General features: G+C 37.7%; 1 protein-coding gene across 2 annotated transcripts in view; it reads left to right on the forward strand.

The window, feature by feature from the left end:
- TES (testin LIM domain protein) overlaps positions 1-15,463 on the forward strand; it is a 43,128-nt gene that overhangs the window by 6,273 nt on the left and 21,392 nt on the right. Inside the window, exons 1-2 of one of the 2 annotated variants that reach the window (XM_011937366.1) lie at positions 6,389-6,397; positions 12,964-13,049. In XM_011937366.1, coding sequence (XP_011792756.1) covers positions 6,389-6,397; positions 12,964-13,049 — 95 coding nt within the window. Of the gene's footprint in view, positions 1-6,388; positions 6,398-12,963; positions 13,050-15,463 lie in introns of those variants that run through there. The other variant, XM_011937365.1, reaches the window with a different exon arrangement.

Below are 15,463 nucleotides of genomic sequence, written 5' to 3' on the forward strand. Positions count from 1 at the left end.
CCTCAGTTCAAAATGCAGAAATCACCGGTCTTCTGTGTCCTTCGCGCTGGGAGTTGGAGACTGCAGCTGTTCCTATTCGGCCATCTTGCTCCGCCCTAAAAATCATATTCTACCCTGTCTTCTGAAAGATCATTTCGTGGCTCTTACTGAGTGAACAACTAACAAATTGAGGGGAATGAGAGTATTTATGAGGAAGGAACAAAGTTCTGCTTTAGATACCCGTTGGGTGAAGAGAATTTAAATATTTGAAATGGGCAGAATAAAGAGAAGTGGTAGATAAGCACCCCATATATCCCTGTTCCCCTTTATAATATGTCTGTCTCATCACAAATCACTTAGTCTTTGAATTTAAAATCAAAACAGAAAATAGGATATAGTAGGCAGCATCTGAGCTGGTTCCCAATTACTCCCATCTACTAGTAGTCACACCGTTACGTATTGTCCTCCCATTGACTGCAGGCTAACCTGATCAGTTGCCAAAAAATGAAATATGGCAGAAGCGACGACATCACTTCCAAGATTAGGGATTACAGCTTCTATCTTGTGTGCTCTTGCTCTCTCTGGGATCATTTGCCAGCTACCAAATGGGGAGAACCAGCTACCATGTCCTGAGGTACCGATGTGGGCAGGCACATGTGAGAAATCTTAGAAGTAGGAATCTCCGTTGTCGATCCTTGCAGCCCAGCTGACCCCGATTACAGACTTGTAAGAGACCCTAAATCTGCCCATCTAGTTAAGCCACTTCCAAATTTCTGACCCATAGAAACTAGTGACATGATAAATGGTATTTTCAAACCCTAAGTTTTGGGGTAGTTTGCAGCTAATACAAAGGTGTTCCATTATGAATCTAGAAATTTAGTGATTTGAAAAATATGAAAAGAATATTTTGCTTCTTTATATTGCCCCTGACTACTGCATAGTGAAAACATCTTACATATAATATAGCAGATAATTTTTAGTACTAGTCATGTCTTCATGTTTTGAGTAAACGCCTTTCAACTTTGAAATATAATTTGTTCTTTTGTATTTCTTGCTCATTCTTTTAATTTTTTTTTTTTCTCTTGCTGTAACATTGAAAGAGACCTGTTTTGCATCAGGACCCTGGAGATTTTTCTTGACTCTCACCTCATCCTTCTGAGGATCCCCTTGTGTGTGAATTTATCACCTCGAGGACTTCCATGTTGTATAGCTGGTGTGCAGACATTCAGGTTCCTCATAATAAGTCCCAGGTTTGCCTAGGACAGAGGAATTCCTGCCTAGCAGGCAATGAGCAGTCTTTCAGATCAAAATTGATTATTCTGGAGAAGTTACAGATGAGGAATATTACTCTTTAAATTACTATTTACCTTTGAAGTTTCAGTTCGGAGGGAAAAAAGCAGTGACTTTATAGTTAAGCGCATAGGGTTTGAGTCAGAAATGCCAAGATGCAAATCTCACTTCTGCCACTTGCTAGCTGGGTAGTCTTAGGCAAATTAATTTCTCCGAGTCTGTTTCCTTTTTGTGAAATAGAGGTGATAATACTTTTCCGGTAGGTTGTTGGGGATAAATATGATGGTATATGTATTTTGGCTGGTGGGTAGTAACATTTTAACAAATGGTGGTTGAGGTGTTTTTACTAACACTTCTACCGTCACAACCCTCAGTGCTCATTTTTTAAAGTATAGTTAAAAACACTTCAATGTATCCTGCCAAAACAAAAATTTATTACTGTTTCCTAAAAATATAGCAGGATGTATTTCTGCTCTTCTTCAAATATGATAGCAGGATCTATTTATGCTCTTCTTCAAATATGTTACCATATTTATTGAGGTATAGATGTTTTGGGTAACCAGCTACAACTTGATTACATCTCAAACTCAAGTAGAGAAATTGTCTTGATGACAGTACCTTTGTCATTAACTTAATACTGTTACTGCCTTAAGAAATGTAGGGACAGATTAAGTAGGAATAGTCTAATTTGTTAAAGTCCCAGAAAACTTGACCTGCTACCTCCAGAATATATTTTGCTATAAAATATTTAGGCAGAAAGAACACTTGTTTCCTTTTCATTCCTAACATAATAGTCTATGTGATTATTTACTGCTATCTGTGAACAAAAAAGATTTCTGACCATTTGGCTTACAGTGGATTTCGTAATAGAGATGCATGCAGGGCTTCTGGCTTTATGCATCCTAAGCTGAAAAGGTAAGGGGATGTGGAAATAAATCCTAGAATCTGCAGTAAATAGTTTTACTCCTGTTTCCTTATGGATGAGCCATGTTGACAAGTGAAGACCCTTAATTGATTATTCTATTCTTGAGCTATAATATTTGGTCTTCAGTTAAAAATTCCATTACATTCTATTTTTTTAAACGGATTTAGGAAATAGTGCTTCTTTATCAGGGCTTTCCATTTTATGACCTATCTTTAGGCACTGTTTATTGGTTAACAGCAGTCATAGTTCTGTCTCAGTTTCTTCATGTGGATGAAAATGTGGGTAGTAATAGTATCTCAGACTCTCATAAGATTGTTAGGATGATAAAATGAGATAATCCATGTAAAATACTTAGAACCATGCATGGCAGTGTAAGTGCTCAGTAAAAATCAGCTGCTGCTTTTATTATCACCATCCCTTCCAGTGTCTTTTTGTGTGGGTGTAAAACGCAGTGGAAGTTCCTTGGGGTAAAGATACATTATGATCAAGATCGTTTGATAGTTAAAACAAATAAATAAAACTTTCTAGCACTCCTGTAAATCTCAGACACTGTGGCAGTACTAGGAGTTCAAATATGAACAAGAAGTTCACAATCTGAGGGGGGTAAATTGATGTACACACAATCACAGGATGGTAAGGAAGGACTTAATAACACCATTGGTGCCAAGGGGATAGTTAAAGAAAGGTATCACAGAGTTACTGACATTAAAATTGATTCTGTGGGCCCAATAGAGAGAAGGACTTTGAGAGATTCAAGCAAAGCGAAAAGCTCCCCTTAAAACAGAAAGTGGCTGGAGGGGAGTGATATGAGGAAGGCAGGTGGCGCGAGGCTTTAAAGGATCTTCTTTGCATGCTAAGAAAAGTGAAATTCATTGAACTTATTAAAATCATCTAGCAAGGGGAGTGTTATGATTATCTTTAGGTTTATGAAAATAATTTTGAGAATAGCAATACAACGTCATACAAAATGATCAGTTAAGGGAGCGTGGTCTCAGGATGATATGATGTGAGTTTAAACATGCACACTGGAGTGCAGATGAGGGAGGAGACTGTGTGACTTTTAGAAAAGAGACACTAGAATTTGGAGCATAATAAACATGTCTAGACAAGGACAAGGAGGCCTCTGGGCCCCAGGTTGGGTGACCAAGTGGGTGATGACAACTTTGTCTTCAGTCTTCTTCTCATGTATTTCAGACTTGAGTAACTGAGAATAAATGGGAAGTTTTTGTTTTTATTAGCAAAGAAAGAGAAATGTAGCAGCTTTACTAGGAATGACTAATTGTAGCTCTTAATCACACTAGTTCTTTGTATTCTTACCTAAGAAAGTTGGCAAACTAATAAAGTGTGCGACTATTTTTATATTTAAGTTTGGTTTTCTGTGTAACCTACACTTTTCATTTTATTTATTTATTTATTTATTTTTTGGAGATGGAGTCTCACTCTCACCCAGGCTGGAGTGCAGTGGCATGATCTCAGCTCACTTCAGCCTCCACCTCCTGAGTTCAAGCATTCTCCTGCCTCAGCCTCCTGAGTAGCTGGGATTACAGGCACCTACCACTGCACTCGGCTAATTTTTGTATTTTTTTTTAGTAGAGACGGGGTTTCATGATCTTGGCCAGGCTGGTCTTGAACTCTCGACCTCGTGATCCACCCACCTCAGCCTCCCAAAGTGCTGGGATTATAGGCATGAGCCACCGCGTCTGGCCAACCTACACTTTTTTGGTAATGCAAATCTTGTTAGAGATTTGGAAACAGGCAGTGAACTAAAAATTTCAAATAATTTTAAAAATTGTATCAGATCTTAGTAAAAATATATTCCTTGGGTGGGGGACTTCACAGATCACACTAGATTTCTAAGGGAGCCATTTGCTAAGATGAATCATTTAGATATGTAGTTCCTTTGTCCAGAATATTTATCTGGATGAACAAAAATCTAAAATGCTTCTTTAGGAGTGTAATATGAATATATATGTGTGTGTATGTACATGCATGTGTGTGTGTATATGTGATAGGCAGATAAACATGCGTGCATATACACACTGAGAAAGGGGGAGTGGGAGAGAGATATGTATATTTCATATGATCTACCTTCATTCCAATATTATTAAAGAAGTCTTAGTAATACTTGCTTGTTTAGTAACCACATAGGATTCTTTACTCCAGAGGGAATTTGGTTATGAAAACAGCATGAATCAGATGATCTCACCCTGAATACTGCATAATATCTTCCAGACCCAAATTGTCTCCAAATCAATTCAGACCATGTTTGAAATACCAGATGTTCCATACTTTTTCCTTTTTTTTTTTTTTTTTTAAAGTATCTGACATGCAATACCTTTTTCTGGGTCAGAAGGGTGACCTGAAATGTTGCCAACCTATTTGACAGCTTAAAATTATGAATATGGGTAAATTGATTCCATTCCCTTTTCTTATTCTAAAATAAGCAGGGGATAAAAGGGTGTTTGGAGGCACAGATCATGTGAATATAAATTCAGTTTGTGGAACCTGCAGTTAAAGATACTGAAGTCCTATTTGTCTATGATTCCTGTTTCACAGTAAATATTATAGTCACTTTTATTTTTTTCTTAGGATGTTGATAGATATTCCCAAAGCCTGACTGACTATACTTTCTTCCAATATAGTCAATCCAAAGGACCTGTTTTCTTGGATGCTGAAGAAAAAAAATTACTCTGTCATATCCTTTTATTGATGCTGACCAGAATGTGTTACTAAAATGATATGAAGTAGACAGCTTTGAGACTTTTGTGCTTATGAAAAACATGTGTTTTTAGGCACTAAGTGTTGAGTCTGCAGGGAATACCGTATCACATTTGCTGTTGAAGTAATTATATGCAACAGGCCTGAGTTTTATCATTCACAACTTAAGTCTTTTGTTTCCTATGCATGCTTTGTAAAACTACTCCACCAAACTGAGTTCCAAGTGATTCTGACTTCTCAGAGTCATTAATATATTAGCTTTTTCAAATAATTATTTTCTATTTAGTGATTAAACTTTGAGCAGTTGACCATGCTGAATAATAACCAAACTAAGAGTTAATCTGACACGATTTGCAATAAAATTAAAAGGTATCTTGGAACCAATCTAGTTTAATTTCTTCATTATCTAGATGAAGCCTGAAGAAGAAAGATCACTTTCAAAATCCCTGAACTCACTAGTGACACTCTGGGACCAGATCGTAGTTTTCCTGACTCTCCTCCAGGGATCTTTCTACATTTTCAAAGTTCCCCGTTAGCTCACTAGTATCTATAACTATGTATATATTTTATCATTTCCTTAACATTTGGTAATTCTCACAACATAGATATGACATACAGGCACACGTGTCTTGATTATATTAGTCCAAGGATCTAGATTTCACTTTCTAAACAGCCAGTTTGCCTTAGCTGAGGAGCTAACCCTCTCTGGGCTCCCCTTCCTCCCTACCACTCTCTCTCACATACCCCTGTGTGAACCCTGGGCATCATTAAATAACACTTTCCTTATTTATATCCCTCACCAAGAGTTTTCTCCAGCCCAGTCATCTGGGCAGAAACTAACCTACAAGATTTGGATGTTCAAGCATAATAATAGCCTTGGCTCTTCAGGAAAGCAGAAGGACCCTAAGGAGAAGGTGTGGTCTATGCTGAGGGTAAAGAGAAGGGATGAGAAGAATTCTGGGTCCTGGACTTCAGGGAATCTTGAATACAAAGTGAATAATGGAGAGAAATTAGAGAAGCCCTCAGAGTAGATGGGGTTCCAGATCCTTGAACTGAAACCAAGAGGAGTTGAGGAACCTCAGTTCTTGTGACACTTTGCCCAAAATAGGCCCTAAGAAACTGTGCTTGGGGCAGTTCTGGCTGTGAAACTCCTCTTACCACAGATTAGAGTCCGTATGCTTTCTTTCATCTGATGCACGTTTGACTTATGAAGGGGAGAATAGCAGATGATTAGATGCCTCAGTTGGAGTGGGAACAGAGCAGAAGAAATTTGCCTCACACTGGTAGAGGTATGTCTGCTACCATGCAATTTTATAATATAAATTGGATTTAACAACTGCATTCTAAATTATAATTCAGTCTGAAACTAGGCACATCCTAAACAAGGAAAACACTAGAGTGTGAATCATGTATCTTCTTTCTTGGAGAGGCATTGCGCTTGTTTCCTAACAGCGGGTTGATAAAGAGAATAAAAATATGGAAAAAGTTCTCACCCAATAATGTGGCATAAGTCAGAGATCTTCCGTGCTGGTGTCAATGAGATTTAAGTTTTGTAGCTGTATACTTGTAGCTATAAAACAAATTTCTTACTGAAATGTTCTCAGGAAAATAAGTTTATTGCCAGTCTGAAACTCTAATTGCTCTAGCTGCTAAAAGTGATTTTGAAAACTTGGTGTCATTTTTGTTTGTGTTTTGTGTGTGTGTGTGTGTGTTTAATTAGGACTGCTTCCATTAGGTTATAGTAGGAGAAAGTATATCATATTGCCATGACCCAGTCCCCTCTCTTTCACTTACTTGCTCTCTGTCTGTGATGTTTAAAAGTTCCCTCACACTTAAGTCTGAGCACATGGGGAAGATGAAAGTGTTTGTATTTGGAAAGGTAGAGGGGCACTTTCTCCAGGCAGTCACAAGTCTAACTGGAAAGAGTCCATAAAGAGATTAAGCTGGCCTTCCAGGCAGGGCCCAAGGGCAAAAGAACCCTGGAACAATACTTTCTGGGTTTTCCAAGGCAGCCTACAGAGCCAGTTTCTCAAGTTACTGCTTTTCCCAAGGCCTGGTCTCCTGCTCTCTGTGAGGGCTGCCTGAGCTTCTGGGGGCAGAGCTTGAGAGGTGCTCTTGCTCCTCACTCTCCCCTGTTGCCCTGTGGCTTTCCCCTTTACCAGTCTCTCCTATCTCTGAGGATGTCATCCTCTGTTAAGCCAGTAGCCTAAGGCATGGCATTGAATGCTTCAAGAAGTTTAGTTTCTTCCTTGGGAAAATGAAAAGGAAAACAAAACAAAGTACTCCACCTGCTACAAGGCCAGCCCTGTTACCCTGCAAGTACGTTACAGTTTTTTGGTGCTTCCCTTGCCCTCTTCTGCCACAGGCCTTGTGTATGGTGTTTCCTCTCCCCTGAATGCACTTCTCTGAGCCAAATTAGATACTGGTCAGCCTTTCCATTGTAATTCATGCACCTCTCCTTCAACAAAGCTTCCCCAGCCTTCCTTATTTAACTTACTTGTCTTCCTTTTCAAAGCTCTCAGAAAGTTATCTACACTTAGAGATGGTGCAAGAGTGTTTCTGGATTTGTAATTCTTTTCCTTGGGGCAGAAATTAGCTAGTGACTCTCTTTGAAAGACAAGAGCTCCCGTTTGACACTCTAGTCATCTGCCCCAAAAGAACAGTAGAGCAGGAGCCAGATGCTGAGTTTTAGGTCTGGTTTGCTGTTGAGTAGCCGTGCAACCAGGAGCAAATTCCTCATCCTCTCTTGATTCTATTTTCTTCATCTCTTACATGAGGGAGATGCCTAGTCCTATTCAGAATAAGAATATGTGGGACACCTTAAAAGAGCAGCAGTTCATGAAATACCACCAGCTCTAGTAATTCTAATAAATAAACCGATAGCTATTTTAAGAACATATTGATGTAAAGAATCAGACTCTGTAAAAGTATTTGAAGATCTTATTCTGAGCCAAATATGAGTGATCAATGGCCTATGACACAGCCCTGAGGAGACTCTGAGAACATGTGCCCAAGGTGGTCAGGCTGCAACTTGGTTTTATACATATTACAGAGATGCAAGACATCTGTCAATACATGAAAGATGTACATTGCTTCAGTCTGGAAAGACAGGACAACTGGAGGTAGGGAGCAGTCCTTCCAGGTCATGGGCAGCTTCACAGATTTTCTGATTGGTGATTAGTTGAAAGCCTTATTATCTAAAGACCTGAAATCAATAGAAAGGAATGTCTGGGTTATGATAAGGGGGCTTGTAAGGACCAAGGTTTTATCATGCAGATGAAGTCTCCTGGTAGCAGGTGTCAGAGAGAATAGATTGTAAATGTTTCTTACCAGAGTCTGTTCTGTCAGTCTTAGGTCTCTGTGTTTATGCTAATGCTGGTCATCTGTGAAGCAGCATGCACCCTGATGCCCCACCACCCCGCCCCAACTCCCCATTTCTTATCATGGCCTGAACTGGTTTTTCAGGTTCACTTTGGAATGACCTTGGCCAAGAGGTGGGGTCCATTCAGATGCTTCTTGGGTTTATAATTTTATTTTTGATTTACAAAGATAAAAAGTTGGCAGGAGAAAACAACTTGCCCCTTTGCAAGGTTGACTTTGTAACAGTAGTGAGCTACTCCAAAGCCTTAGTGTAAAAACTCTGCTGACTCATGGAGGTTCTAGTTACATGAGCTGAACTTTCAAGTTGCATTCAGAAATAGAGAATGAGATGGTATTGTTCCAGGATGTTTGCAGTCTTTTATAAGCCCAGCGTTGTTCAGACCAGGCAATTATAATTTGAAGGCATGCAAGAATTTAAGTGGCCATTTAATTTAGAGGCAGAAGCATATTTCTAGATATTATCTGTCCGCAGATATCAGGATTTTATACACACATGTAAGTTTGTATGTGTATATGCAAGTTCTATGTCATGAGGTAAAATGTATTCCACGTTGTGAATTACATAAAAGAGAGTTTAAAAGCCTCTGATTTAAGCTAAGCTATGTGATTAAGGCTTAATAATGTAATCAAAATTTTCATTTGGGATTAGAGCTTATTTAGCAGGAGATGCATGAACATAGTATGAATCATATCCATACTCTAGGCACATTCAGAACGAACTCTTCTGTAATGGAAAATTAGAAGGGCCTTGAAAAAGAGTATACTTTTTTGGATTTGCTTTTCATTTTACTATGGATATTGTAATGGAGAAAACATGTAATTATACGTCTTACACAAGACCAGAAAACAGTCTCTCTCTCTCTTTTGTTTAACCTACATTATTTCCATACTGTGTGAACTGTAATCATCAGTGACAAGGAAACAATTTAATTGTTTTTAAAAAAAGCTTAGTGTTGACGTTAAATATACAATATAAAGACTTTCATTTCTTTTGAAAATTGGTAATATAGACATGGCAAAGATGATAAAGCTTAACTAATGCTGGGCAGGTGTTTATTCTTTAGAGAGTATACTTTATATGGTCTAACTTAAAAGTAATGTGGGTTCCCTTAAGCAGCTGGGTGGACCAGCTGAGTTTGAATATGTCCCTAATTATGGAAAAAGGATGTGGTCATTTTCTTTAGAACAAAAGGAAAGGCTTCACTTCAACTTCAGGGCATGTCAGACTGATCTTTCAAGGAACAAGTTACAATGTAGTTTTGATTGCATGGTGACAAACAGAACTTGGTAAAGTTACAAAAGAGGGCCATTGGAAAATATCCATTATTTGTCCAGCTTGAACTGCTACTCTAGGCACTAACCAGTAACCAATTCCTCATGGTCATTGATGTGATATTTAAAACACGGACTAATCTGGTTACTGGTGGTTTGCCACTGTACTGATGTAAGACTGTCTACTCTTTTTTTTTTTTTCTAATATCGGTAGTTGGGTAAAAGAGCTTAATTACCATCTTGTGTCCTCTGCCATCTGCACCCCACTCCTTCCACATATTAGGCCATGTCTCAGCAAGTTCTCAAAGACTACTGTTTAATATGGTAAAGAAGGAAGGATGGTTTACTATAGCAAGGGTGGTAATACAGCTCTCCACTCCTTGCCTCCTTACAGCTTCAGGCAGAAGAGCGCAGGCCTTGGAGTCAGAAAGACCTGAACTCAAATCTCTACTCTACCATTTATTAACACTTTGATCTTAAGCAAGTTCCATAATCTCTGAGTTTCAGCAAAAACGTGTCAAAAATGGCAAATAATATTGCCTACTCGGTGTTTTATGTGGTTCTGTAAGATTTTTTAAATAAATTACATTCTTTATAAAAATATTTTCTAAACAAAAAACAGTGAAAAAAGTAACATTTTTACAAGAAAACCCTCTAATAGACAACATCTAGATTCTCATATCTGCTATAGAATTCTGTCTGTTCTGATATGCCGTTTTGGTTGACGTACATGAAGAAAAGTTGGTTTAACTCAAATATGTAACTGCTAAAAGATAAAGTATATATATATTTTTTAATTTTATTATACTTTAAGTTCTAGGGTCCATGTGCACAATGTGCAGGTTTGTTACATATGTATACGTGTGCCATGTTGGTGTGCTGCACCCATTAACTCGTCATTTACATTAGGTGTATCTCCTAATGCTATCCCTTCCCCCACCCCCTCCCCACAATAGGACCCGGTGTGTGATGTTCCCCTTCCTGTGTCCAAGTGATCTCGTTGTTCAATTCCCACCTATGAGTGAGAACATGTAGTGTTTGGTTTTCTGTTCTTGCGATAGTTTGCTGAGAATGATGGTTTCCAGCTGCATCCATGTCCTGACAAAGGACACGAACTCATCCTTTTTTTATGGCTGCATAGTATTCCATGGTGTATATGTGCCACATTTTCTTAATCCAGTCTGTCACTGATGGACATTTGGGTTGATTACAAGTCTTTGCTATTGTGAATAGTGCTGCAATAAACATACGTGTGCATGTGTCTTTATAGCAGCATGACTTAATCCTTTGGGTATATCCCCAGTAATGGGATGGCTGGGTCAAATGATATTTCTAGTTCTAGATCCTTGAGGAATCACCACACTGTTTTCCACAATGGTTGAACTAGTTTACAGTCCCACCAACAGTGTAAAAGTGTTCCTATTTCTCCACATCCTCTCCAGCACCTGTTGTTTCCTGATTTTTTAATGATTGCCATTCTAACTGGTGTGAGATGGTATCTCATTGTGGTTTTGATTTGCATTTCTCTGATGGCGAATGATGATGAGCATTTTTTCATGTGTCTGTTGGCTGTATGAATGTCTTCTTTTGAGAAGTGTCTGTTCATATCCTGACCTCTTCAAGGAGAACTACAAACCACTGCTCAGTGAAATAAAAGAGGACACAAACAAATGGAAGAACATACCATGCTCATGGATAGGAAGAATCAATATTGTGAAAATGGCCATACTGCCCAAGGTAATTTATAGATTCATTGCCATCCCCATTAAGCTACCAATGACTTTCTTCACAGAATTGGAAAAACCTGCTTTAAAAAGTTCATGTGGAACCAAAAAAGACCCCGCATTGCCAAGACAATCCTAAGCCAAAAGAACAAAGCTGGAGGCATCATGCTACCTAACTTCAAACTATACTACAAGGCTACAGTAACCAAAACAGGATGGTATGTGTACCAAAACAGAGATCTAGACCAATGGAACAGAACAGAGCCCTCAGAAATAATACCACGCATCTACAGTCATCTGATCTTTGACAAACCTGAGAGAAACAAGAAATGAGGAAAGGATTCCTTATTTAATAAATGGTGCTGGGAAAATTGGCTAGCCATAAGTAGAAAGCTGAAACTGGATCCTTTTCTTACTCCTTATACGAAAATTAATTCAAGATGGATTAGAGACTTAAATGTTAGACCTAAAACTATAAAAACCCTAGAAGAAAACCTAGGTAATACCATTCAGGACATAGGCATGGGCAAGGACTTCATGTCTAAAACACCAAAAGCAACAGCAACAAAAGCCAAAATTGACAAATGGGACCTAATTAAACTAAAGAGCTTCTGCACAGCAAAAGAAACTACCATCGCAGTGAACAGGCAACCTACAGAATGGGAGAAAATTTTTGCAATCTACTCATCTGACAAAGGGCTAATATCTAGAACCTATAAAGAATTCAATCAAATTTACAAGAAAAAAACAAACAACCCCATCAAAAAGTGGGCAAAGGTTCTGTAAAATTTTAATGAGATATACGTAAAGTACTTGCCTCTATTCCTCGTGTCTTAGTCTATTCCTGCTGCCATAACAAAATACCTTAGACTGGGTAATTTATAAATAATAGAAATTTATTTCTCAAGTTCTAGAGGCTGGGAAGTTCAAGATCAAGGCACTGGCAGATTCAGTGTCTGGTGTGGGCTTGCTTCCTGCTTCCAAGATGGCACCTTGTTGCTGCATCTTCACATGGAGGAAGGTTCAGAAGAGATGAAAGAGAGGAAGCCCCATCAATGAAGGTGGAGCCATCATCGCCTAACTACCTAATAATTTCATGAAGGCCCAGCTTCATAATATTGGTACATTGGGGATTAAGTTGCCACATGAATTTTGGAGAAGCACAAACGTTAAAGCCATAGCACTAGCGTTCAATAAGTGTATATTGTAGCTATTAATATTTATCATAATAAAAATAATATTACTTCAGTTGTAATTCCTAAAATCTTTAATTCCTTGTTTGATGCAAAATATGTTATTCAGGATGAGACTTGCTTGTTAAGCTATGGTTTTCTGAGTGTTGTACCTGTTGTACTACAGGGCGGTACTACGAGGCATGTAGTGGCCAAAGATGTAAGTTCATGACTTTTTGCTATTTGCAGTGTTTGTAGTTTTCTATATGGTTATATTCTGGTGCTTTTCTTTCCTTGATAAAAAGCAATCAGAATATAAAATATGTTATGTATGTACTTGGAACTGCCATGTACATACCTGGGTATCATTACTGACTAAACATAAGATTTGTTTGAAAGTTATATCAACACAAGTGGTAAGTGGAATTAAAAGTGCAATTTATTGAATTTTTAGATTTGTAAAGAATGTAATAATAGATTCACAATGTTTTCTTTTTAACAGATGGGCTTAGGTCACGAGCAAGGATTTGGAGCCCCTTGTTTAAAATGCAAAGAAAAATGTGAAGGATTCGAACTGCACTTCTGGAGGTATTTATTGTTTTGAAAACTGCAACCACATTAGTAATTTATACTTTTTGCAATACTTCTTTAGACAGTGGAGATATCTTCAAGTTCTCCAGCATGCTTGCTAAGTTGCAGACCTGTTATTGTCTTTTCTGAGAAATGAATACAACATAAAGTGTTCTGTCTTACTGTCATTAAGTTTGACTTAGTAAATTGAACCATAATAACTATATTTAGAGTTGTTGAATTTGCTTGCTGTCTTTAAGATTTCCTTTGAGCCTGAAATACTGAAAATATCTTTCTGGTGGTAAATAAGTTTGTAGTAATCCTCCAGGACTATTTAATAATTTATTTATTTATTTTATTATTTATTTTTTGAGACGAACTCTCATTCTGTCACCTAGACTGGAGTGCAGTGGTGTGACCTCAGCTCACTGCAACCTCTGCTTTCTGGTTCAAGCAATTCTCTTGCCTTAGCCTCCTGAATAGCTGAGATTACAGGCTTGTGCCATGGCGCCTGGCTAATTTTTCTTTTTTGTATTTTTAGTAGAGATGAGGTTTCACCATGTTGGCAAGGCTGGTCTCAAACTCCTGACCTCAAGTGATCAGCCCACCTCAACCTCCCAAAGTGCTAGGATTACAGGCGTGAGCCACCACTCCTGGCCCTGTTTAATAATTTAATTATTTTCTTCTTAAAAATTGGTAACTTCACATCTCATCTCTACATTTTCAGTAAACAAATATGAATACTGAATTGAGCATTTATATGTTAGTTATCAGGGAATGAAGTTGAATTTAGGTCTCTTTAAAATTTTCAGCTCTAAAGTTACCAGTGAAAAACATTGAAACGCTTGAATTTTTTTTTAAGAAAAAAATTAATTGTAATGTCTTGGTTTGAATGAAGTGCAAATATACATAAGACAAATGTTAGTGGGTCAAAAATGCGAATTTTATATAGATCTTTAGGTTGTTTTGAAAGTACTACTGCATAGCATATAAATCTAAAATCAGTATTTGAAACCTGTGCTTATGAATGACTGTCAAGTCCATAATGGTAGTTCACAAGTCTGCTCAAAGTTAGAATTAGCAGGAAAAAAAATAAAGATAACTATACAATTTTAGGATGGCAGCTATCTTGTTAGGATGACTCATTTGAGAGCCACTTCTGTACTACACATTTCCACAGGAAACCCTTTAGAATAAATACTTTCATCAGCTCTTGGAGATGTGTACAGTGTAATTAAAGGAGATTATAAATAAATAAAATTTTAGACATTAAGCTCTTTTAAAAACTAGTTTATTGAATCAGTTTTCAGAAACAAAGGTAAATGTGTAAAATAGCAAAGTCAGTAGAAACCTGCTAGAACTGATACAATTCTTCAGTTTTAGGGAGCTAAAGTTTTCCAGAAATTTTTTTTACAAGACTTAAACAGCTCTCCCTTGTGCTGTCTCTTCAAGGGATGTAGAAGTGAGGCAGTATGTCTCTCATGTTTTAAAAAGGTAAAGTGACTTAACACAAAATAGTTTTCATGGATTAGAACATCTCTGCTCTTAATGCTCACACTGTTTTCTATTGTCCCTATCAGTTAACTTTACGGAAGGCTGCACTGCCCTCTCCTGGGCGTAGTTTTTACCTTACAATCTTATAATACCTAAAATCCAAAACCCAAAATGCTCCAAAACCAAAACTTCTTGACTGTCAACATGATGCCACAAGTGGAAAATTTCACATACCTGACCGTGTGACAGATCGCAGTCAAAATGCATTCAAACCTTTGTGTCTTGTACAAAATTATTTAAAATATGTGTAAAATTACCATCAGGCTATGTATATAAGCTGTATATGGAACAGAAATGAATTTTATGTTTAAACTTGGGCCCTATCCCCAAGATATCTCATTGTGTTTATGCAAATATTCCAAAATTTAAAAAATTTTGAAATCTGATACACTTCTGTTTTATTTTACTTCTGAAGCATTTTGGGTAAGAGATACTTAACCTGTATTCTTTCTGGTTCTGCTATGCAATTGCCAAAAACTGCTCATGAGATTTTAATATATCCGACAAGAGCAGATCTCCATGGCATGAAAATAACCCTTTTATTTTTTTTTTCAATTTTATCACACAGACTCATTTAATCAACTGGGTATAGTCTGAAAATCTAAGAGCCATAATAGTCTAGGGCTTTGCATATGGCCTGTCATCCAGCTGGGGTTGATAACAGTCTACCCCGTAGGTATTAGTAGTTCTGACATCTTCCTGGCATGAGTCCAGTCACATTTCTCTCAGAATTCTTGATGATTTCCTGACTTTTTCACCATAGCTAAAAGAGCTGAAGCAGGTACCTTTGACCTCCATATGTAGCCTCTTTCAGTACAGTCTTTGAAGTAAAATATTCTAGACTAGCTGTCCTGAGTGTAACAGAGATTCCAGGTCTA

Source organism: Colobus angolensis, unplaced genomic scaffold, assembly GCF_000951035.1.
Source record: "Colobus angolensis palliatus isolate OR3802 unplaced genomic scaffold, Cang.pa_1.0 Scaffold163, whole genome shotgun sequence".
Classification (NCBI taxonomy): Eukaryota; Metazoa; Chordata; class Mammalia; order Primates; family Cercopithecidae; genus Colobus; species Colobus angolensis.